Source organism: Jaculus jaculus, chromosome 5 (genome assembly GCF_020740685.1).
Source record: "Jaculus jaculus isolate mJacJac1 chromosome 5, mJacJac1.mat.Y.cur, whole genome shotgun sequence".
NCBI lineage: Eukaryota > Metazoa > Chordata > Mammalia > Rodentia > Dipodidae > Jaculus > Jaculus jaculus.
The window spans coordinates 162,471,700-162,496,878 of record NC_059106.1 but is presented as its reverse complement, the minus strand read 5'-3'; the positions used below and the strand labels follow the sequence as shown (position 1 = coordinate 162,496,878).

The 25,179-nt window shown below is 44.9% G+C and overlaps 1 protein-coding gene across 9 annotated transcripts in view; it reads right to left on the bottom strand.

Moving 5' to 3' along the window:
- Kcnj15 (potassium inwardly rectifying channel subfamily J member 15) overlaps nt 1–25,179 on the bottom strand; it is a 66,559-nt gene that overhangs the window by 5,799 nt on the left and 35,581 nt on the right. Inside the window, exons 1-3 of one of the 9 annotated variants that reach the window (XM_045149238.1) lie at nt 16,303–16,528; nt 13,076–13,384; nt 2,226–2,311 (exon numbers count right to left, since the gene is read on the bottom strand). In XM_045149238.1, the coding sequence (XP_045005173.1) occupies nt 2,226–2,295 (70 nt within the window). In that variant the 5' untranslated portion in view covers nt 2,296–2,311; nt 13,076–13,384; nt 16,303–16,528. Of the gene's footprint in view, nt 1–163; nt 184–2,213; nt 2,315–2,420; nt 2,440–7,791; nt 7,868–13,075; nt 13,385–16,302; nt 16,529–16,797; nt 17,274–25,179 lie in introns of those variants that run through there. The other 8 variants (XM_045149237.1, XM_045149236.1, XM_004654482.2 and 5 more) reach the window with 8 other exon arrangements.

Below are 25,179 nucleotides of genomic sequence, written 5' to 3'. Positions count from 1 at the left end.
GCAAGACTAACTGACCTGCTCTTGAGCAGTTGGGAGTGCTATGTAAGGATCTCGGACTTCAGAGAGACGCAGGGATCAAATGCTGACTCTACTACCTGAAACCCATCACCTCTGTGACCCAGGGAGATTATGGAACATCCCCAAACCTCAGCAACTTACTAACCTTCAAAATGGAGTAAGCCCCACTCCTTAGAATTTTTTGGTGGTCAAGTGCTTGAGCAAGCCTGACACTATAGAAAAAAGAAGATTATGATTCTCTTTGTTTTTTTTTATCTGCATAATTTTTTATGATTCTCTTTGTGATCGCATACTGGGACGATGTATCTTGCAAAATATTACCAGTGTGCATTCATAGTCAACAATTATTGTTTATTATGATAATTTTTTTAAAAAAAATTCAGGTCCAGAATCAATGTGGGCAGGAGCTACTGCCCTTAGAATACCTTTTGGCACAGAAATGGGAATTCCTAGTTGGAATTTCAGGAGCTAAAGCAGTATCAATACATTTTAGATCTATCAGCTTTGTACCCATCTCCCCCTCATGCTTTTAGTAACAGAATCTATGACCTCTCTCCATTCTCAATGACATCCAGGAAAAAAAAAAAAGCACACAATTATCAAGTAACCAAAAGCCTAGCAAAAGCAAGTAATTAAGCTTTCTTAATGGCTCAATTAATATGCTGATTACTCTTAGAAAAGTGTTACCAGTGTCACTTCAGTATGATATTTAGGTATGGTGCCAACATCCTATCTTAGTCTTTAGATCTAAGCAGAACTAGCCCGAGGAGCCTATTTAAAGAACAAAGCAGAGGGTAGGTAAATATAAGAATGTAACATTGTAACAGAAGAAAAAAAAAACCTACCGAGGGAGGTGAAGTGCTGGGGCCCAGCTTCAGCCCCTGGGAGTTCTCCGCCCTGTCTTACCAGCCAACAGCCAGGAATAAGCTGTCTGCAAGGCCACATAGCATCTTATAGTGCCTGCCCAGTGACTGGGACAAATTGCCCCTACATTCCTTGGAGGAAGATGATGTGAGCAATGATGTCAACATAATGTCACCTAGCTGTTTTTTTTGTTTTTTCTTTTTCTTTCACCTCACTGGTATTTAAGATTGGAAAGAAAGAACCATGTTTTTAAAAGCAGTTTCATACATTGGCTTACGACTCCTGCACTATTTTTTTTTTTTTTTTTTGGTTAGAGGGCATTCTCTCAATCAAACCTTGAAAATGAATCCCGGGTAAAACCCCTTCAAGGAACTGGCAGTGGTATCCACGGGAGGCCAGCAGTGACCCAGAATGCAGAGAACCTGTTGGGTACTGTAGTCTTCCTGTTTCATTATGAGGAGCACGTCACTTACTGAGCACCCCTTGAAATTACTCCCTTCTCTTAGAAAAGTCACCTTTGTGTTTTCCTTGTAAGCAAGAGCCATTAGTTACCCAGAATTTCTTTAACTTCCACTTTTCCTAGAGACCATTGGAAGGGAAGGGCAGGCCATTGCAATACACGTGCACCTTCCTTCCCATACCCCTGGCCACACTTCTCAGTATTAGGAGGTGCAAAGGCGACTTCGCTGGGGCTTGCCATGCTGGTGTGTGTGCACCAAGACGCATAGACAAGCTGGCAACATGAGCTCTGACACACACACACACACACACACACACACACACACACACACGGAGCTTACGTGCAAGTAACTGCATGCACTTTACAAGAAAGAAGAAAGTAAACAAAGCAGGAACTGCTGGAGGACGTGCATGCCACTCGATCCTATGAAATCAAAACAGGGGGCTTAAGTTTTCCAGGGCATGTGAAACATGAGTGCCCCGGGGACCCAAGCGAAGCTCCCCGCTGGGCCACCTGCCAGATTCTAGGGACTGTGGTCTGTTTCTAGGAAGGCTGGGCCTTGGGGCTTCTGTTCCACCCTCTCCTCCAAGGGGTGGCGGACCCAGGATGGGATGCATGGAGTGGTCGCTGGCTGCAGGTTCTGAGCACCTGGCTCTGGGATCAGTGGCATCAAATAGCACCTCCTGTCAAGGAAGGTTTGGTGACCCAAATCGCAGAGCAAGACCTAAGGCCTGTGCACGTGTTACACTCAGCATCTCTCTGAGGTGTAAAGAGTAGCTGGAGGTCAAGAAGCCTCCCTCCGTTTGCCCAGCCCTGCCCCTTCCCTGTGCCCCCAGTTTAGTGCCCTCTACCCTCCGAATCATTTTACTACCTGGTCACTCACTCAGTAGGTCAGGAGTCCTCTGCAGGGCAGGTAGCACGTCCTCGCTCCGCTTCACCCACCTGGCTACCATGGGATGCTGCTGCTGCTGCCTGCAAGAAAGGGGGTCGGACATGTGCCATTCACAGGTGGGTACAAGAGCGATCAGAAAAACTGGCCCCCAAGGATTTCCTCAAGGCCAAGGTGTGGCATTTTTACCTTCCGTTCCCTGGCCATCTGGCACGGTGCCCAGAGCAGGTTCAATGCTAAAGTCGTTTTAAGAATGAGACCGTTGCCACCACCACGGCCCTCACTAGGGATCCAGCCCCTGGAGGGAACTCATTGGCCAAAGGCACTGAAGGGAGAGGGGCGGCCCGCCCCCACAGGCCTGGGGGAACCGAGCAGGGAGGCAGGAAGGGGAAGCGCAGAGGAAGTAAACAGTGCGTGCTGCAGGGGAAGAGTCCAGAATAGTTCTACCGCCGTGGAAACACACCGCTCTGGTTGAGTCACAGAGCACCGAGGAGAAAAGGCTGTACAAGTGGCTTGTCCCAGTGACACACGCTGCAGGCGGGAGATAGTGGACGGACAGCCTACACTTGGCCACCGGCTGGTGATGGCGGCAAGCAAGGGGGCCCAAGGGCTTTGGAAGCTGCGTGGGGGTTCTTGTCTTACACTGCAAGCGCCCCACCCCCCAGCTCCCTGCGAGCACCTCTGAACTAGGTAGAGGGGTGTCTGTGCCACCTGCTTTTATGACCTATTTCCTCCTCTCTCAGAGTACATATGAATATGCGTGCATAAGTTATTCATCTGCAATCATTTATCCGTTACCTATTCATCCAAATTTATCATCTGGAACCTTGCTATCTTGTATCTACTATGTGTCATTTACCTATTTTCTTTGATTTATTATATTTTATTTATTTATTTGAGAGAGAGAGATAGAATGGGCGCACCAGGAGCTCCAGCCACTGCAAACGAACTCCAGATACATGTGCTCCCTTGTGCATCTGGCTAACATGGGCCCTGGAGAGTCAAGTTGGGATCCTTTGGCTTTGCAGGCAAATGCCTTAACCATTAGGTCATCTCTCCAGCCCACATTTGCCTATTTTCTATATGTCATCTCGGTATCATCCATTAAACAATCTATCCATTATCTACATATCCTCTGCCCTGTAGTCTATCTATGGGCTATCATTTATCTGTACCTATAGCTTTTTACCTATCGCTTATCTATTATTTCTCTCTTAGTTTTGTGTTTCAACGTAGGGTCTCACGCTAACCCAGGCTGACTTGGAACTCACTCAGCAGTCCCAGGCTGGCCTCAAACTCACAGGAACTCTCCTGTCTCTGCCTCTTGAGTGCTGGGGTGCTGGGATGAAATGGGTGCATCACCCCGTCCTGCTCTCACCTATCATCTCTTTATCACCCATCAGTCATACATTTATATATTTTTCCATTTATACATATGCTCTCATATATTTTTATGTATCTATCATCTGTCCGTTATCTCTCTAACTTCCCATTTAGGTATTTTTTATCTGCCTCACACTCAGGCACACACATACTACGTATTTCCCCACAGTAATTAGTGGTTTATAGCTAGTGCATTCCCAACCGTCAGCTTGGCAGCCTCACACAGGTGGCGCCTTGGTGTGTTTCCTGCATGATTGACAGGCCACCCTTGCTCATTGCAGTGTTAAGGCCAAGAACGCTTGTGTGCCTATCAGTCTTAACACCTGCTTTATTGGTATTTATACCTCATGATATGCTCCTTTTTACTTTATTTTTATTTATTTATTTGAGAGAGTGAGGAGAGAGAGAGAGAGAGAATGGGTGTGCCAGGGCCTCCAGCCACTGCAAACAAACTCCAGATGCATGCACCATCTCGTACTTCTGGCTTACGTGGGTCCTGGGGAATCAAGCCCAGGTCCTTTGGCTTTGCAAGCAAGTGCCTTAAGTGTTAAGCCATCTCTCCAGCTCATTATGTATTTGTAATTCATGCAGTTTATTTCTCAGTACACTTCTTTCAAGAAACTTAGTTCTTGGGCTGAAGAGATGGCTTAGCAGTTAAGCCACTTGCTTGCAAAGCCTAACAGATTCATATTCCACTCTCCAGGTCTCATGTAAGCCAGATGCACAGTGATGCAAATGTGCAAGGTTGCACATGCACGCAAGGGGGCGCACACATCTGGAATTCGATTGCAGGGGCTGGAGGCCTGGCATGCCAATCCTCTCTTTCACTCTTGCTTTCTTGCATTAAAAAAAGCACTCTTTTGGACTTGCTGCAAAAAAGAAACTTAGTTCTTTTTGATATGCACTTTTTATATACTTTAATATATTTTATATAATGTTGCATAGTATATATTTTATACATTTTTATATATACCTTTGGTTTTTCCTCAGTGATTCCACAATCTACATGCTTATTTTCTAATATATTAAGAGACATGGACAATTTCCCAAAAGTTATGAATTGGAATAATGAATGAATAATGAAAAGAATATTCTCTTGTGATATCCTCTCTCTCAATCCTCTAGACAAGCAATACTCCATTCAATTCATAAGTATATATTTTTTTATCTCCAGAAATAATATTGAGTTTCCCAGTTTTTTTGTGTGTGCCTGCATGTGCGACAGCTGTGTGTGTCTGTGTGTAAGCAGGTGCACACGTGTGCACGTGCTTGAGGGAGCCAGAGGACACCCTCGGGTGTCATTTCTCCGGTGCTGTTTTGAGACAGGGTCTCTTACTGGTCCAGAGTTTATCAATTATTCTAGACAGGTTGGCAGTGAGACCCAGGGATCATCTTGTCTCTGTCCCCACAGCACTTGGATAATAGGCACACATCACACCCAGCACTTCTACGTGGATTGAACTCGGAGCCTTCACATTTGTAAGGTAAGTACTTTACTGACTGAACCATTTTCCCCAGCTCCAAATTGTTGTTGTTGTTGTTGTAGTTTTTAATGTTGTTGAAGCATGGTTCTCAGAGTAATGGTGTACTTCCTGAAGTCATTGCAAGTATTGACTAGAGAAGTCAATATTACTCTTTCTTCCTACTCCAAGCCCACAAAAGATACATAGTGTGAAATCATTTAGCACCTCAGCTACATCCCATTAGTTTTCTTCTGGACATAAAGGGGGAAATTACACATAGTTTTGGATTGGAACTAAACAGTAGGCATATTGAAAAGGGCACCTAGCTATCTGAAAATTTTGAGAGAGATCCTCTTTCAGCACTGGGAACTAAATAATTAAAGTATGGAAAAAGAAAAGATGGTGTGCCCCAATTCATCTTCAGAAAAGAAAAAAAAGATTCTCCCAAAGACAGAGGTTTTGTAAAAATGGAGAAGCAAAGAAACCAAGCATGGCGCACTGGAACGTATTTTCTCTCAAAAGAAGACAATCTGTAAGTGGCCAGAAAACTGCTGCGCAGTTATAGGGCAGACATAAGCAAATGACCAGGAATCAAGTGAGAACAGTCAGAAGTGGTCCAAAGTAGAAACAACACAGATAAATACACACCACACAAAAATAATCATATCCTAAAAGAATCAGGTAGTAATCATAACAAGGGGGCAAAACTATCCCAACAAACAAACTGAATCATCACTGGTTCCACCTGCATGGCTGTGGGTAGGCCATGTGTTTTCCACATGTGAACCTCAGTAACAGTCACCCGGCCCTGCCTTATGCACAGAGAGGCTGGATTGTGAAGTAACTCATTCAAGCTGTCAGCGCTGGCATGTGGCAGTGATTCATCTCCTGAGCAGTGCCTTCCACCACGCTGACAGAAGGATGTGCGCAGCTAACAAGTTCCCAGGTGGCATTGCTGCTCTGGAAACGTGCTGGAGCCACCACATTGAGATGTGCAGCTTTAGCCCCTCGAGACGCATCCTCATCCCCCCCCCCTCCTCACAGCATCCCTTGAGACTGTGGTATTGCGCAGGTATGGAGAACACATGCTCAGTTCTTCAAGAGTGCCCAACTCCACTGTCTGTGGTGGTGAATGCCTCCCACATAGTGGCGCAGGGCCAGGGATGATTTTTTTTTTTCTTTTGGAAGTGTGTGTGCATGCATACCCATGCACGTGTGTCCATGTGAGCATGCCAGTGTGTGTGTGGTGCTCAGGGGACAACTTTGAGTGCCCATCCTTGACTGTTATCTGGCTCGAGGCAGGGTTCCTCATTGTTCACCATACTATGTTCATCAGGCTTGCCGGCGTGCAGGCTTTTGGGTGATCACCCTGACTCTACCTCCCGTCTCCCCCTGCGAAGGCTCAGATTGCCGATGCTGGTGCTGTGGTATCTGGCTTTATGTGGGTTCCGGAGATCTGGACTCAGGTTCTCACAGTGGCACAAGTGCTTTCCTCACTGAGCCCTCTCCCCAGACGGGTGAATTTTGAAAATAAGAAATGTGTGCTAGAGATGACTTAGTGGTTAAGGAACTTGCCTGTAAAGCCAAAGGACCCAGGTTCGATTCCCCAGGATGTACGTAAGCTAGATGCACAAGGTGTTGCATGTGTTTGGAGTTCATTTACAGTGGCTGGAGGCCCTGGTACACCCATTCTCTCTCTCTTTCTTTCTCCCTCCCTCTCAAATAAATAAAAATAAAAGTATTAAAAAATACAATGTTCTTAAAAAGAAAGGAAATAAGACATGTATGGAGATTCTGATAAAATCGTGATATATTATTTGCACTTATTATATAAATGTTATATGTGCATTACAGACTATAAAATAGATAACATCATATATTATCAAATTTATACTAGCTATATATGATGTCATGATGTTTGCTAGTTCTATCATAATAGGGCTGAAGAGATTGTTCAGTGGTGAAGGCACTTGTTTGCAAAACCTAATGACCTGGGTTTGATTTCCTAGTACCCTTGTAAAGCCATATGCACAAAGTGGTGCATGCATCTGGAGTTCATTTGCATTGGCTAAGGACCCTGGTGTACCCATATTCTCTCCTTCTCTCTCTGTCAGTCTCTCTCTGCTTGCAAATAGATACAATATTTTAAAATTTTTATTTAAAAATTTATATATATATATATATATACCATATATGTTACCTATTTGTCTAATTAAAAGTAATTCTAGCTAAAGTTCATTTGCACTAATAAATTTTATTTATATTTTTGCTAAATATGTATTGCAATGTAATAGAAATAATTCTAGCTAAAATTAAATACAGAAAGATCTTTAACTTCCACAACAAATTGTCACCCATCATTTTTGCTAGCTCACTCCTACTTACACAATACCCCTTTTTCTATGCCTCAAAGTAGGATGCTGCACCTGTCACATAGTTTTTTTCTTTAGAAAAACAATCAACCTAAGGATGAAGTTTTCCTCCTAATTAGCAAAATTTTCCTAAAAACATAAAAGCTCTGGTGAGTCAAATTTCGGAAGTTTTCGATTTTCTAATCCTGGGGAAACTTCATTTTATGTTCCATCCGAGACAAACAAGGTATAGGCACCATAATAAAAATAATAATAATAATATTTCATTCATGGAAAAGAATGTGCAGGCAGTGTCTCCTAAAATTGGAGTTTCTTAACCAGGTCTCCACCAACCACATTCTGTGTGCTCTCAAAGTGCATGCTGGTGCGCGAAGGGATGAACTGTGAATCCGATCGTAACTTTGCTTTTCCGAACTGACTGAAAGAATGAGAAGGGTCTGACTTTTAGGCTCTGACAGAACAGAACTTCTGTTTGTACAAAAAGTTGTCTGGAGCATTTTCCGAGGCATTAAATATTTCTGACGCACTTTTTTGTTGTTTTTGTTTGTTCTGATGATCTCTTTGTCTACAAACCCAAAATACCTGGGTTAAATTTCACGCAACATATGCACAGGTTTAAATATTAAGTAGGAACAATTGCTTAACAAGGATCCGTTTGGGGTTCACTGAGCTCAGGAGGTTTAAAAGTGATTGAAAATAAAACCAGTGAGGCTTGCCATCCTTCTTTGGACCATGTGACTGGTCACACAAGCACATGTGCAGGGATCTTTATCTGTGATTGTGTGCCAGGTTATCTCAGATCTTCGAAGGCTGGTCTGTGTTCTGGGCCCTGTTCTGGCTTCACCAATACCAGCTGAGGACACAGGGGGCTTTGGTCACGCACTGCTGCCCTGTTAGTTAACATGGGGGCGCGGGCCTCCTCTGACTTTAACAGCATTCAGATCTACCTCTTTGCCGGTGCTGGGCTCCTCCCCAGAGCATCACCACAGTAACCGTGGAAGGGTAGCTCTTTTCATGGTGTCCTGTGAAGGAGCCTGGAGTCAGTCTCTGTCAGTGCCTGACTGCACCCATCACAGAGTGAATACCTGCCATTGATGGATTCATTGCTTGTTCTCTTCAAGCCCAGTACAGGTGTTCTAGGTTAGCTGCACCCTCACATAGACTCTGAAACGGGTACTTCTGTTATTCCCATAGTCCAGATCAGGACTCTGGGTTAGCATACAGTGTATCTGGGTCTGCAGTGCCTGCCTATGATCTCTCAAACACTATTTCTGGTTTCACTGGGCATCAGAATCATCTGGTCGGCTCAAGAAGAAGGCGGATGGCTGGGGTAGAGCCAGAGGATCTGAAGGTTTAAATTCCTAACTGGTGCTGAGGCCGCAAACCTGGAAACCCCCATCTGAGAGCAGTGATCTATGCGCCCCCCACCTGATGTTCCCAGAGCACACCTGTGACATGGAGGAAGAGAGCCGACGGGGTTAAACATACAGTGATGGGCACTTCCGGGCAGAATATGCTGTTGTCACCCAGGACGTTTCCAGAGGACAGAAGCTAAAAATCCTCATGCTCAAGCAGTGCAGGCGTGAAGCGCAGTTTGTGGTGGAAAATTCTAGGAAGCTTTGCGTATTAAGCCCCCACTCTGAAAATATCTCACTGGGCCTTTGTGTCGTACAGATTGCAAGATACCTATACCCATATAAAAGAAACCTATACACCCATGTATAGACATGTGGTCATGTCTGGATGTCCTTCTCTGGGCCTGGCCCTGTGGGGGAATATGTTCCTACCTTCTGTGTTGGCCATGTGACTTGTTTTAACCAATGAGAAGGTGAGTGGTGGTCAGAGGCATTGGTCTTGGTCTGATATTTGGAAAACATTTTGGGTCTAAGTTCTACACTTTATATGTAGGGAGAAAAAGGATACAAAAGATGGAGCTTTTGTTCAAGGTTACTGAGCCAATAGCTAGCTCAGGCGTGGACACAAGCTTGTGATTCTTAGTCCTTGACATGGACAGACATCTCCCTTGGTCATCATGAGGTATCTTGAGGTCAGCTGTCCACTCAGTGGCTCCTGAAGCCAAGGTAGTTTTGAAGGGGTGGCCCCTCCCCCACCCAACTGCAGCACCAGCCTTAGGTTCCACACCTGAGCTAATCAACTGGAATTTCTGGAGGTGTCTCCTAAAAAGCCCTACTTAATACAGAGAACTCAATTTCTCAGCGGATTACATGGTGAGAATTTGGAAAGGAGGCTGGATGAATTAGCAAAGTTTACCCTTATACATTAGAAAAACAACAAGTATTCCTGTAATGACTAGCCCCACATTTTGCATTGCATGTGAACATCTAATGATCCCATTTGCCTCTGTGGTTAAATATTTAGCCTTTTCCCTATGTTTCCATTCCATTATTATTGTTTCAAATTCCATAAGTACTAAAAAAATTCTTTTCCGTCTTTAAATGTGGTTTGCGTAGTTATACCCTTAATCCTCAATGCAGAGTCCTTCTAATTTTTTTTTCTTCATTCCATATGAGATCAACCTTTCTCTACTCAGCAGGGACAAGTCTAAACAGATACCGGGCTCAACAGACACTCATTTTCCATGGCAGAGAACCCACACACTGGAATAAGTTAGAGGTACCATTTGTTGAATATTTTTGTAAAGACAGTTTAATTTCAGGCCCTTTATTTGCAAAGGAGCTGGCTAACCCAAATAAAACATTATACATCTGTCTGTTGTTATGAGCGGCCAACTTCGGCTGAACATTATTACTTAATAACAGCAACTTTCCTATAGACTGAGACAATGCAGCAGCTAAAAGCAAATGGAAATTTCCTTTGGTTTACCACCCTTGATCTTGCCTGCTCCAACATGTGGAGAACTTGGCTAATAAGCATATTCTCCCCTTTAATCACAGCATGGCTTGGACATGCATTGTTGTGAGACAACTGGTAAAACAGGAAAATTTATGTCTGGGGTGGGGGGAACACAAAGCGAATGGGGTTGCGTTAACTTCCCCAAAACATACTGCTCAAAGCGGTCTCTTCAGGGAACAGATTTCTACAAACGGTTCATCATCGAGTCTCCCTTGCTAGTCTTGTCTGGATGAATTCAAATGCACAGGAGGACGTGGTTTAGAAACAGCACGGCTTGGGGAAGGGAGGCTCTTGGGATGGTGGGGCAAGTCAGGATAGAAAGCATCTGGTTTTGCCCCAGCAGGGAAATGAGTATTTCATACTGTGCATTTCCTTAATGAACTGGGCAGAGTTCTGACTGACAGAGAGGAAGCTAGCAAATGTGAAGGAAAGGGACAAAGATGGCTCCCCTCTGCCCATGACCTGGGCAGTGGCTTGAGCCTGCATCAAGGAGTTGCCTTCTTACCGCACATCATTACACAATTAGCAAAACTTCCCACTGATTTCTCCCAAATAAGTATCACCGTTATGAAGACATTGGGTGTGACACCTTCCACCACTCAGGTGCATCATCTATTTCTAAGGGTGACAAAAACATAGAAACTAGGAAGCTCAACATAAACATAGACATCACACTCAGACAGGCTTGGTTTCCTTGTTTCGTGCTGGCTATTTCTGCTTTTTCTTTAGAAAAAAGTTTGCCAGGCATGGTGGTGCACGCCTTTAATCCCAGCACTCAGGAGGCAGAGGTAGGAGGATCGCCATGAGTTCGAGGCTACCCTGAGACTACAGAGTGAATTCCAGGTCAGTCTGAGCTACAGTGAGACCCTACCTCGTAAAACAAAAACAAACAAACAAAAAAGTTGCAATTGTGGTCTCTGTGATTAAATGGATAGTGAGCTTTGGTGTGATTCACCCACCTCTCCGTGTTGATTTTCATACTCACTATTATCGTAATGGGAAGTTCTGTCCCAGACAAAGGAAATGACAACCCTGCTTGATTTTGGAACCAAGTTATTCAACAGCGGGACCGGTGTCAAAGGGTGTTGCAATTCCGTCTGTCAGTCTGCACTTGGCCCACATGTCTGTGATGTACAAACTGGGCCCCAAGTGAGCACAGTTGCGGCCAAAAGTCTTGCATTTAGGTCACTTTACTTTAAGGACTGGTAATAATTGTTCGCTTGTCCCAAAGTTGAAAACATGGTCATTTATGCCCTCTGAGTGATGACAAGACACTCTGAGATTTCAGAATGCCTTCACATTCAAAGGTCTCAGACCACAGGCACTTTGCTAACCTCCGTTGGTAAACAGGGTAACACAATGCATTGCTCCATCTGCACTTAATTAGCCAGAGGATGAATAGCTGTTTTCCTGGTTGTACAGTTGCCAGACATGAAGTGAGATGCCCAGTTGAGTTTGAATTTATGATGGACAACAAATAATTTTTCGTGTAGGACCTACGCAGTATCGATATATGAATATACTACAAGCTATTCATTGCTGACTTGAAATCCGTATACCTGCACTTTCTATATCTACCTATATGTGCTTTCTGTATCTCTAGTCAGCACATCTGTGTCGCATTTTTATTTGCTGGATCTGGCATCCCTGAGGAAGATGAAACTCAGGAGAGCCAAAACACGCACAGACAAAGCTGTTGTACGCAGGCAGCATTCTTATGAGAATAGACCCCACTACTAAGAACTCTGAAAACAAAGGGAAGCCTTGTTGGCTAGGGGTGCAACCTCCTTGTGCATGGTGCTCAGAAAGAAAGACTTAGAAGGCTAGTCCAGTCCCATGTTTAACAACTTAGTTCAGGAGTTACACAGCACTGTTGCATTATGGTCCTTTATGGTAAACTAGACAGACATATGACTGGCTGCATTCTTGGAATAAAATGGCTCAACAGATCAAAAAAACAAACCCTGAAAGTGACAGAGGGCACCAGGACTATGAAAACACACTTACTACCATGCTGTAAAAAGAATTGACCTTCTTTCCTAATCACTGAGTAAAGGCTACTGTTTTGACGTGTCATGAATGGGATGTCATTAAGATTTCTGAGCAGACTATGGTGTGGTGTCACCTGTGACTGCTCCTCTAACAGTCACAGTGGCAGCTAACACAACCATGATGTGTTGCAAATACCAAGGGCAGCAATAACCTTAGTTAGTTGTTTTAGAGAATCAACTGTTCTTTTTCCTTCCCTCATCTGAAATCATGGATCCTTCTCTGTTCTCCAGATCTGGATTCTAAACACAGTCATTCTATTCTGATAATGTAATCGAAATCAGCCCAACCTATTCAATATTTCCGAGCTGACTTTCCCCAGAGGTATAGCTAGTCATCTCAGATACTGTTTCTTTTATAAAAATAGCATGGATACCTAACAATCTAAATCATGCCCCATCCACTTTCCCACAGACCATTAGTGCATGCAGTGATGTTAGTTGCAGACATTACATTAGTGCTCACGTAATTGGAACAACAATATCCACGGGGAGGCTGTCCAACATCCTCTACTCTAGAAGTCATGGTCGCCTTTCTTCTTACATGGAACCAAAAGAGGAAATAACAGAAAACATCTGAGATACATACGCAACCCTTGGTCTCCACAGCCTTATTGTAGCATTTCTCAGAACTATGGAACTGGAATGTCAGTTAATATGCTACACGCAGCTTTATATTACCATGGTTTCATCATAACTCTTACCAGGAAAAGGAGGCTTACTCATCTGCAGAGCCCTGATTCAGTCTCCTCTCCATAAATCTCCAGTGGCGCCCACTGCTGAGAAGGCAACTCCTCAGCGCCTTCAGAAAGCACAATGCTTACGAAGCTTTTAAGACCTTCAGCTTGGCTCCTTTGGGGATGGGGTGCGGACTCGCCTCTTCCCCAACAGCTCAGTGCCTTCGGGGCTCCACGTCTGTGAACATGCAATTCCTTCCTGAAGATCCTCCCTTCTCCCCTTCTTGGCTCATCCACCTCCTCAAACTTCAGAAGTCAGGTTGAACTTTACCTCCTCTGTATGTAAAAAGAAAACAGCATACAGAAAACAAATTTATCACCTCTTCAGAGCCATTGCGGTGTGAGGACAGAAGACAGAGGACTCTGCTCCTGCTGACACTAGCTGTGTAACTTCGAACAACTTCTGTAACCCCTTGATGTCCCAGTGTCCTTGACTACAGAATGGTGATAACAGTAACTCAGAGGGTTGTGAAAGGTTAAAACTCAGCAGCATGAAACCCTGCTCCTACCAAGCATTGTCCAAGAATATGCTGTTATCACAACATGCACACAATAAAAGAAACACAGAGGTCGCAACTTGCCAAAAAGAAATCACATCTACACAGAGGAATCGCAGAGGGTTCTATTCGGATTGCATGGAGTTCTCCTAAGTCCACAAGAGCCCTCATCCACAGCATTCCTAAATGCACAGATCAAAACATAAGAAAATGCTGAAAAGACATTTCAACTCTTCAACATGTTCTCATTCCTGCCAGGAGTTTACTGTGTACCCACTATGTGTGGGCTGCTGGGACACAGCAGTGAATAGAATCCATGAGCTTTCTGCACCTGTGTTGTTTGGAATAGGACGGGGCAGAGAGGCCTTGAACAAGCCATTAGACAAGTTAATGAAGGCATTTATGGATAGCAAGTCAAAGCTGGAAGACAGAATAGAACATTTCCTAGTGTGGGCCTCCAGGAAGACCTGGCATTAAGGTAAAAAAAAAAAAAAAAAAGACCAACATTTAAGCTGGTAAAGAGGCAAGCCAGGTGAGAAGTGAATGTCAGGGGCAAAGCCTTAGGGACATGGAACTTTATTCCTTCCAAAATGTGGAGAGGCCATTGAGGGTGGGAGAGAGAAGAGGGCCCAGCTAGGAACAGAGGACATAGCCTCTTCACGCAGAAGCCTGTGGCTTTCCCATTCACCCCTCGAGAGCTAGGAACACCTCAGGTTTATTTGAGGAAAAGACAGGGTTGCGCTTGTTAAAGTGATGGTTTTTTTGACAACACAGAGAGCAGACTGGAAAGATGTAAATGGAGATGCTGACAGCTTATCTCACTGGCACCTTCCTTAGCCAACCTGAGATGGTTGGCGTGAGTGAGGCTTAGCAAGCCAATGTTAACGGCTATCTCATCTGCATTCAGTGGCCAAGCTGAGATGAATGATGCATGGATGAGGTGGCTCAGGAAGCATAGATGCTGTTGGCCTATGTTATGGGCACTTTCAGTGGTTCAGGCTGAAAGGAATGATGATGTGTGCACAGGGCTTGTGCCAGTAGCTTAAGAGAAGCCCAAGAGCCATAAATCGCCCATTCCAGATAGAGTCAAGAGACACCTTCAACAGGGATTGCTGGAGGAGAGGCAGGTATGAGGGAGAAAAGGTCTCAGAGATGAGTTTAAGGCATGGAAAAAAGGTTGGTTAGGATTGGGGGTTTGATGTTACCAGTCAAAGGGTGCTGAGTCTGTTAAATCATACACATGGGCTGGAGAGATGGCTTAGCAGTTAAGCGCTTGCCTGTGAAGCCTAAGGACCCCAGTTCGAGGCTCGGTTCCCCAGGTCCCACGTTAGCCAGATGCACAAGGGGGCACACGCGTCTGGAGTTCGTTTGCAGAGGCTGGAAGCCCTGGCGCGCCCATTCTCTCTCTCCCCCCCTATCTGTCTTTCTCTCTGTGTCTGTTGCTCTCAAATAAATAAATAAAAATTAAAAAAAAATCATACACATGATACTGATCCACCTGGCTCTTTAAAGGTTTTGATACTGGGTCACGTTGAGCTCACACACACATCTAATCCTGGTGCTGAAGGACGACGTCATGTGGGCTGAGATCCATGGACCAGGATTGTGGGTGTGCACGTGGCTGTTTGGGAGACATGTGGACAGAGGCAAAGACCAGAATCTAGGCCAAAGGGCCGCATGTTCCATAGAAAGAGCTGAGTAGGAGGGGCCTGAGGCACTATGTTTGCAAGGCCATCAGAGCCCTGATAGCTAATGACCTTCCTCCAGGAAGTGGAGTGCAGGGGAAGCAGCCCGCACCGCGTCCTGGGCAGTTACTGAGTCCGGCAGGTCAGGAGCACTGGGAAATGGGCCTGACAGACAGCTTCCCATGCAAGAAACACAAAAGCACTTCACATGCATCAAACTGCCAGAGTCTCAAAGACATAACAACCCACATGGACAAGGCAACAGGAATGGGCAGCTTTGTGCATGGACGGCTCCTGATAGGGTGATTTGGCATAGCTGTCTTTGTTGTGAAGAGTTTGACAAGGTACAGCCGGTTTCAGATCACTTATTGGTGCCTACTTATGTAGTCTAGACACTTGAAAGAATTAATAAAGTGCCCAACAGACTAAGTTTTCTCTACATCAGCTTTCATGTGAAATACTGGACTCAGCTTTGATCACCAGTAATATAGACTAGTGCATGTGTGCATGTTCATATGTGTGTGTGGGGGGTGCATGTGTATATGTGGGTGGAGGCCAGAGACAGATGTTGGGGATCACACTCAATTGCTCCTCACATTATTCTTTGAGACAGGGTACCTTTCTCCATTCAGAAATCACTGATTGGGTTACACTAGCTGATCAGTAAGCCGGAGGGATGCTTCTGCCTCTGCCTCCCCAATGCTGGGATTGACAGACATGAGTGACCATGTCTAGCATTTTGCATGAGCTCTGGGATCCGAAATCAGATCTTTTTGGTTTTGCAGAGAACACTATAACCACTGAACCATCTCTCCAGTCCCTAGACATGATTTAAAAATTTATGAAAGAATTATTAATCAAAATATCAGGTAGTTTTTAAATAGTCAAGTGAAACATGCATGCACATATTAATTTTTCCAATATCATTATTTTTTTCGTGCTTGTTTATTTGAGACAGGTCTCACTCTGTGGCCCAACCTGCCTTGAAATTCATTATGCTGATGGTGCTGACCTCAAATTTGAGGCAGTCCTCCTGCTTCTGCCTCAGCAGTGCCGGGATGACAGGCATGTCACTATGCCCTGCTGGGACGTCTTTCAAAAGGCAATCAATAGGTCCAAACATGCAGTGTGGACATTCACGATGCCTCTCTCCAGGCAAGGATCAAATGAAGTTTGAATGCCCACAGCACTCATCTCTTCAAAGGGAAACAAAGCTAAAAAGGGTTTCCAACCAGACTTTCCATTTCACGCAGTTAATCTGAAAATTCAATTTCCACAGCACAGATCACTCTGGAACATTCCAGATCTTAGTGTAAATGAAAGGCACTTACAGTGTGCTCCACCAAGAAACTTTCCACACCCCCTGCCACCACCAAATCTATGGAACCATTTAGTCTCAGAACTTTTGACTGTTCAAATCCAAGAACCTGAGTTGCTGTAAAGCGAGCAGGGCTATTATTTCATGTTAGCTTAAGGCTTTATTTAGTTGACGGAAGAGTTTGCGCTTAGTCTGAAGGTCTTGCCGATAAAGCAGATTCCTGTCCCCTGCCCTTGCTCAGGCAGGCCTGCCACTCCGAAGTCCTTTCTGCCCCCTGCCTCCTGTAAATTCCTACTCATCCACTAAGGCCCAGAGGAAGTGCTACCTCTGCTTCTGGGTCATCTTGCTTCACTGCTGGTGTTTGCAAGCTGTCTGCTCCTCTGGACAGCACTGCAGCTGCTGCTGTAATGATCTGTTTTGGAACTTCTCTTTTCCACTAAGAGACAGGCTCAGGAAGAGTGGAATTTCATTCGTCTATTCCCCGGTGGCAAGCACAGGCTGGATGGGCGGATCAGGTGGGATGGGAGGATCAGGTGGGCAGAGACACTGCAATAGAGAGAGACTTCCTGTTTCCAAGCCAGGGCCCTCGTAGAGATATGATTCACAGTGTTCCAGGTCAAGGAGCACACAGGTCCACAGTGAGGCACAAGGGCACTTAATGATAACTAGGAGTAACAGTGCAGATTTCATCGTTTGGTTGACAACACAAAGAATATACTTCAGTATCGTACCTTGAAGAGAAAATTGTTATGTGTTTCTCAATTGATGGACATTAATACATTCAATTTAGCCCAATAAATGACTTCCTATGTGCTTTGTGCATCATGAGGCCTCAGGTGCAATGACCATATCCAAAGGGAAAAGATGCTTGGTGCAGTGTGGCTACATGATACAGTAACGCAACGTGAGATTGACTCAGACCCAGCTGCTATCTTAGAATCTCTCTCTCTCTCTCTCTCTCTCTCTCTCTCTCTCTCTCTCTCTCTGTGTAGACACACACATGCCATAGTGCACGGGTTCAGAGGAACATCTAAGGTGTCAGCCCTTACCTTTTGCCTTGTTTGAGGCAGAGTCTCTCATTGTTCACTACTGAGCACACCATGCTAGCCCATGAGCTGTCAGATAGGCGACCTCTGCATCCCATCTTACTGTGAAAAATGCTGGGATTGTACCATGTCTGGATTTATGTGAGTTCTGGGGACCCAAGTTAGGTTCTCAGGCTTGTATGATAAGTGCCTTGTCCACTGAGACATCTTTCCTAGCTCTTATTTTATCCATTTAAGTGCTTATACTTTATATGTCATTTTAAATGTATGTACCATATTCACGAGGATCAGAAGTCTTCATAAGTGGCTCATGTATGCACCAAAGTAAAGGAGATGGTGGTCATATATATTGCAATCTGTTGCTTTGTTTTTGGGGTGTGTGTGTGTGTGTGTGTGTGTGTGTGTGTGTGTGTTACATAGGATCTAACTCTGTTACCAAGCATAACCTAAAACTCAGTACAAAGCCCAGGCGGTCACTGAACTAATGGGGATCCTCCTGTCTCAGCCACCTGAGTGCTTGTGGAGTACAGACATGAGTATAGCAGTCAGCTTCAGGCCACTGAGATGAACTTCCAGGCATGGGAGCATGGGAATTTGCTTGAAGTTTACAGATCCAGGAGAAGTTCCATAGTGGCAGAAGAGCTTGGCCTTGTTTCCACAGTTTGAGGCAGAGAGAAAAGTCCACCACCAGAAAGCAAGCCAGCGCACTTCAGGAACTCCAGACAAAGCTCCTGCCCTTGGCACATCTTTAGACTGGAAATACAAACCCACCCCACGCCTTAGGTGTGGGCTGCTCCCTGGGGTCCACACACAGTGACACCTCCTCCAGCCAGGTGGCTGCAGACCTGAACTACAAACTTTAAAAAAATCCTCAGTATGTCAGGGGCCAACCATTCAAACTACCAAACCAGGTTACAAGTGACAGCCACCATTCCTGGCAAATCAATTACTTTCTGGGGATGTCCAACCTATTGACATTGTGACATGATGTTGTGGTTTACAAATGTGTTGGGCTACATTCATGGTTATGCTGGGACCATGGATTACCAATTTTTTTTCCTTCTTTTCCTTATCATAATGCATTTTGATTGTACTCTCCCATTATCATATCTTATCCTCCCTCCCCATCCTTCTTCCTTCTAATTAATGCCTCTTCTACATTGATTTCTTTTTCGCCCTCCTCCACCATCCATACCAGAATGGTGATAGGTCCAGTGTTGTGCAGGTAATGACAGCCACTGTGAGGTCATGAATGCAATGGCCACTTCATCTCCAGGAGACAGAGGTCCAAAGCACTCCTTCCCACCCTCTGGCTCTTACATTCTTTTAGCCTCCCTCTTGTACAGTGTTTCCTGAGCTTTGGGGGGGGGGGGTGATATAGACGTGTCAGTTAACGCTGAGCACTCCCAAATCACTTGTTCTCAGCACTTCGACAGCTCCGAGTCTACCCAATAGTTACTACCAACTGCTAAAGGAAGCTTCTCTGACCAAAGCTGAGAGAAGACAGCACTAATCTCTAGGCATAAGCATAAATAGTTAGAGGGCATTGTGATGGACACAACATATGAATTTACCCAAAGAAGCAGTGATTTCCTTCCTCTGACCTTTCTAGCTAGAGGCACTTGACTAAGTTTTCAGTACAAAGCATGGATTCCTTCTCATGAAGGATAACTCAAATCCCATCGCAGAGCAGTTGGTTACACCCATAACAGACATGCTGCTGTTGCACCAGTGGGAAAATCATTCATGGTTGGCTGGTTTTGTAGCTTACAGGTTCCACTGCTAGGCAAGATTGTTGATGGCTTTTCATCCCCAGAAGCCTGCATAGCACTTTTCAGCACCATGACAGCTACCCAGCAGGGACGAGGCTTCCAGCACCATTGGGACAATGATTTTTAAACTCTATCCTGTACGTTACCTGGCAATCATTTAAGATACACATTCTTCTTCAGAATGTGTATCTTATCCTGGCTGAGGACTGACAGTCTTTACATCTGACTGGTCCTCAGGCAAGGAGACAAGGCTGAAGAACCCCAGCTCCTACCGTGTGTGGCAGTAAGCCTGGGTCTTCATGTGAACCCTATCACATGATGCAGGACATGGCTCCAGTGATTGTTCCCACTCCTCCCATGGACATTCACAACTAGCACTTTTTCTGACATGTGAGTGAAGGCAGTTCATCCCCCACACACATGACATGGGGGCACAAGGGATGACTTCTAGAGGAAAGGGGCCTCTGAGGACTTGCGAAACAGAAGGCTTTACCTACGCAAGGAAATTCAAGAAGAATTTATTATAAAAAGACAACATTGTTTATAAATCATACAGTATTACAGAAGGATCCCATAGTCAGGAATCCTTTCTCAGCACTCAGGTTTTTAGCCAGAAACTTCTCTTCTGAGAGTCTTAGCTGGAAACTGAGGTCTTGACTAATCCTGGTAACGCAGCTATAGTGGGGCTCAGGGTAAATAGTGGAGTGCTGATCCAGGCAGCCCTGACATAGCCAGTCTGATTATATAGCCTCTTTCATACACCTCATCACCCTGATGAGACTCTGGGAGAGAGAGAGAGAGAGCAAGTTCTCTTCTCCCCAAACAAGAGGAGAACATTCTACACATGCGCATGTGCACACATGCATCACTGACTGAACAAAATAAATCTCGTGGTTGACACAGCCTACTCAGTAATCCAATCCTGTACTGTGGATCATTTCACATCTCTCCAAAGACTCCTTTTGTCTTATTTGTTCAGTATTCTTTGACTTAATTTCTGAGTCAGCTTGCACAAAGAAAGTGCAGTTGCACGTGTTTTTAAATACCACATCTCAAGATGGCGGCGTAGGTACCACGCCAAAGCAGCCTAGGGGGGAAAAAGACCAAAAAAACTCAGCAAAATATAAACTTTTACTAAAAAGTGAGGTGCATAGGAAATTGAAGAGGCAGCTGAGAAGTAGAAGAGATGCAGAGCATCCAGAGCCCGCACAGGCTGGCAAAAGCGGCTCCGGCAGCTCAGCCAACCACAGCGATGGCGGCGGCGCACCAGAAAGCTGCCAGGCTCGGCTTCAGCCGCAGGAAAAGCCAGGTGCGGGATTTTCCCCTCACACCGCGCTCTCCACAACTCAGGAAACGTGAGGGGAGAGCGGCAGTGAGCAACGGAGGAGCAGACCGCGAGGTAGAAGAACGCTTGGAGCAGCGAGAGAACCAGAGCAGCTGCGGCTCCCTCCCCTCCCCCACTGCCTGAGCCCAGCTCCAGCGAACAGAGCAGCGTCCCGGGACCCAGCCACGCCAACTTGAGCCAACAGCGGGACCCAAGCAGGAGCAGAGTTCAGCAGCAACATCAGTGGCTCCGGCACTGGTAACAGCGGCCCCAGCAGTAGCAGCTCCAGTCACGGCAGCAGCAGCAGACCAGCAGCAGCAGACCCAGGAGTGGCAGCAGTGGCAGATCCAGCAGCAACAGACCCAGAAGCAGCATCAGTGGCAGACTCAGCAGCAGCAGCTTCAGTGGCAGCAGCAGCAGTGGACACAGCAGCAGCAGCTTCAGCAGCAGTGGTGGCTCCAGCAGTGGCAGCTACAGCAGCAGCAGAGGCAGCAGCAGCGATGGGTCCAGCAGCACCTTCAGCAGCAGCGGCTACAGACCCAGCAGCAGCAACTTGAGCAGCAGCAGTTCCAGCAGCAGGGGTGCTGATCTGCAGGGCCACACTTGCCAGACTCCGTTTGCCCCGCAGGAAAAGCAAGTGCCCAGCTCCAGAAATCAGAACAGCAGCCCGACGACCCAGGCAGCAACTTGACTGAGACCAAAATCATCCAAGGTAACTGGGATTGCACCAGGGAAGGGTCTCACTTGGTCGCAAGCTGACTTGGATCCCTCAACAGACCAGAAATCTTAACCTCTTTGTTGACAGAGGATCTGGTCGTTATAGTAACTATTCTTGCGTACATACTCGGGGCTGTTTTTGATTGAATGTGTACAGTGTTTAGTTAAATTTTAGAATCTACCTGTATTTTATTCCACTCAGCCTGGTTGAATACTCATATAGCAGGGAAACTCAACCCCTAAGAACATCTTTGTAGATACTCTGAGAGTCTTAAGAGCCACACCTAACACCTTAAGCTCCTACCCTGAAAATATATTACATCAAATCAATTGATACAGCTAAGAATACCCAGCTAGCTAGAAAATCCAAGCATTAACTTAATCCAAGATGCAAAAATATATACATTATAACACAAGAAACACTAAAAAGCAAGACGATATAAATCCACCTAAAAGTATTAATGCATCAGAAATGTCCTCCAGTGAGAAAGAGTTAGAGGAAATGCCTGAGAAAGAGTTCAAAAGAATGATTATAAATATGTTCAAAGAGGTCAAAGAACACATCAAAAGAATCAAAGAAGAAATCAAAGAGGAAATCAAAGGAATCAAAGAAGATGCATACAACCCCAATTGCTCAGGCAATAAAACCACAGATTAATCACTGGGACCTCATGAAATTACAAAGATTTTGCACTGCAAAGGACACAGTGAAAAAAGCAAAGAGGCAACCTACAGAATGCGAAAAAACCTTCGTCAGCTATATATCTGATAGAGGATTAATATCCAGGATATACAAAGAACTCAAAAAGTTAAATAATAAGGAATCAAACAAGCCAATCAAAAAATGGGCTATGGAGCTAAATAGTGAGTTCTCAAAGGAAGAAATACGAATGGCATATAAGCATCTAAAAAAATGTTCTACGTCACTAGTCATCAGGTAAATGCAGATTAAAACTACATTGAGATTCCATCTCACTCCTGTCAGATTGGCCACCATCATGAAAACAAATGATCATAAATGTTGGCAGGGATGTGGAAAAAAAGGAACCCTTCTGCTCTGCTGGTGGGAATGCAATCTGGTCCAGCCATTGTGGAAAACAGTGTGGAGGTTCCTAAAACAGCTAAAGATTGATCTACCATATGACCTAGCTATAGCACTCCTAGGCATATATCCAAAGGACTCATCTCATTTCCTTAGAAGTACGTGCTCAACCATGTTTATTGCTGCTCAATTTATAATAGCTGGGAAATGGAACCAGCCTAGATGTCCCTCAACAGATGAGTGGATAATGAAGATGTGGCACATTTATACAATGGAATTCTACTCAGCAGTAAAGAATAATGAAGTTATGAAATTTGCAGAAAAATGGATGGACCTGGAAAGGATTATACTAAGTGTGGTAACCCAGGCCCAGAAAGCCAAGCGCCACATGTTCTCTCTCATATGGGGATCCTAGCTACAGATGATTGGGCTTCTGCGTGAGAATGAAAATACTTAGTAGCAGAGGCCAGTAAGTTGAAAAGGAGACATAAAGGGTGGAGAAAGGAAGGAAGGAGGATACTTAATAGGTTGATATTGTATATATGTAATTACAATGATTGTAATGGGGAGGTAATATGATTGAGAATGGAATTTCAAAAGGGAAAGTGTGGGGGTGGGGAGGGAGGGAATTACCATGGGATATATTTTATAATCATGGAAAATGTTAATAAAATTAAAAAAAATTTAAAAAATAATAATAAAATAAAAAAATTAAATTAAATTAAAAAAATAAATAAATACCACATCTCTGCTGTGGAACTGATATTCATGGAAGGTGGTACAAGGTTGAGTCAGATAGGTGCCCCCTCTGAACAGTCCACAGGAACCCCAGACATCACACCAGGACTCCTCTGTCTAACCATCTAGTTGTCTAAGTAGATGAGAGCAAGATTGGTTAAGGACCACGAGGAGACCAGAAGAACTCTTGGAGTGAGTTGGCTCCTGGATGAAACCTCATTGGCCATATTCTTTGCCTATATTCTTCCATGCAGTGATCATCAGCTAGATTTTGAGATAGGAGATCCCACTTTCAGAGGTGGAACTGGGAATGGCGCCCTGGTGGAGAGACCTTTCCAATGCCTTCATATTGGCGCTTTGTACCCTCAGCTTTTCTTCTTGGACATTGGTAGTGGTATTCATGAAATGCAAAAGCCAAGATGCTTGTCTTGGGGTGGTATGGATGTAGAGAATAGAAAGAGAATATAAAATCATGCGGTGTGGAGATGGACTACAGGGTGGAGAAGTGCTTCAGAGAGGAGAACAGGGGCTCTTTTCCACTTCCTTGGTGGCTGCTGGGGACCCTGCAACCAAGGGAAGAAGTGTTCTGTCACCGCCCCAGTGGACACATTCCATTACTCACTGCACAACATGTCCATAGCAGCATACACTGCTCCTCCCAATGCCCTGCTCTCCTTCTCCTTTCCATTCCAATTACAGATTCCTCTTGTGCTAATCCTTACATGGTCTTTCCCCTGACTTCCCCCCTCCAAACTCTTTTCTGCTGACTGAACTCCCGTATCCACTCCCATGAGCACAGACAGCACTTTTGTCCTCCACCAGTCCTAGACCTGTGTGTGTGCATCTCAGGACTTTCTTGTCACTGCCTGACCAGCAGTCAGCTCTCTATGGCTGTGCAACTCAACTATCCACGGCAGCCTCGACTGTGTCATCCACCTCCCAGGATGCCACTGCCCCTTCTGTACAGCTCCAGGTAACAGCAGCTCCTCGGTACCACTAGTTTACCACCGAATCTTGATGCTTAAGAGCATGAGATCAAGATTGGGTAAGGACCATGAGGGGGGCAGAAGATCTCTAAGCTCACCAGTGGGAGTGAATCGGCCTTAGCTATCTATCTTCTCCCTCCTACTTCCACTGCCCTGCTTAGAACCCCATACAGTTGACCTTTGTTGTCAGGGCCCTGATTCTAAGGCCCTGTGTAAGTACCCAAGTGTTTAAGACCCTTGTATATAACCTGTGATAGGTAAGTCTCTTATGTAGCACTTGTACATAACCTATGATAGGTAAGTCTTTTATGCAGTACTTGTATATAATCTATGTGCATCCTCGTGTGTACTTTCAATCCATCTCTAGTTCTAGTAAATATAATGCAACACAAATTCATGGAAATAGCTGTCATACTATATTGCTTAGGGGACCATGACACAACAAAAAGTCTGCATGTGTTTAGTACAGAGGCAACCATCTTAGTCCTGGGCATACAGAACAAGAAAGAGATGCAAGGCGACCTGTGTACAGCCTGTAGCAGAGTATGGCTAGACATTACCTCATCTACATGCATCCCTTAATATAGGGTTTGATGTGTGCCCCATTCCAGTTCTGCGTTTTGGAATGTTCTGTAGTTTTCCTTTTGAATATCTTTGATTTGATTTTCTGTTGAATCTTTTGATGCAGAACTCCCAGAGCTATCTGTGGTGGCCATGGAAGGTTCATACTTGAGATCTCTGTTGTAAGTGATTTCCCTTCTAGAATGTTCTGCAGAGTGTAGCTTCATAGATCTCTCTAGTTCACCCTGTTGCTCAGCTACATGGTTTCTGCTATGTGTTAGTCAAAATCTCATTTCTGGGCTTTATTTTTAAGAGTTAAACCTTTCTAAAATGCAAATTCAACTGTGGTGATTTGATTCAGGCACTCCTCATAAGCTCATGTGTT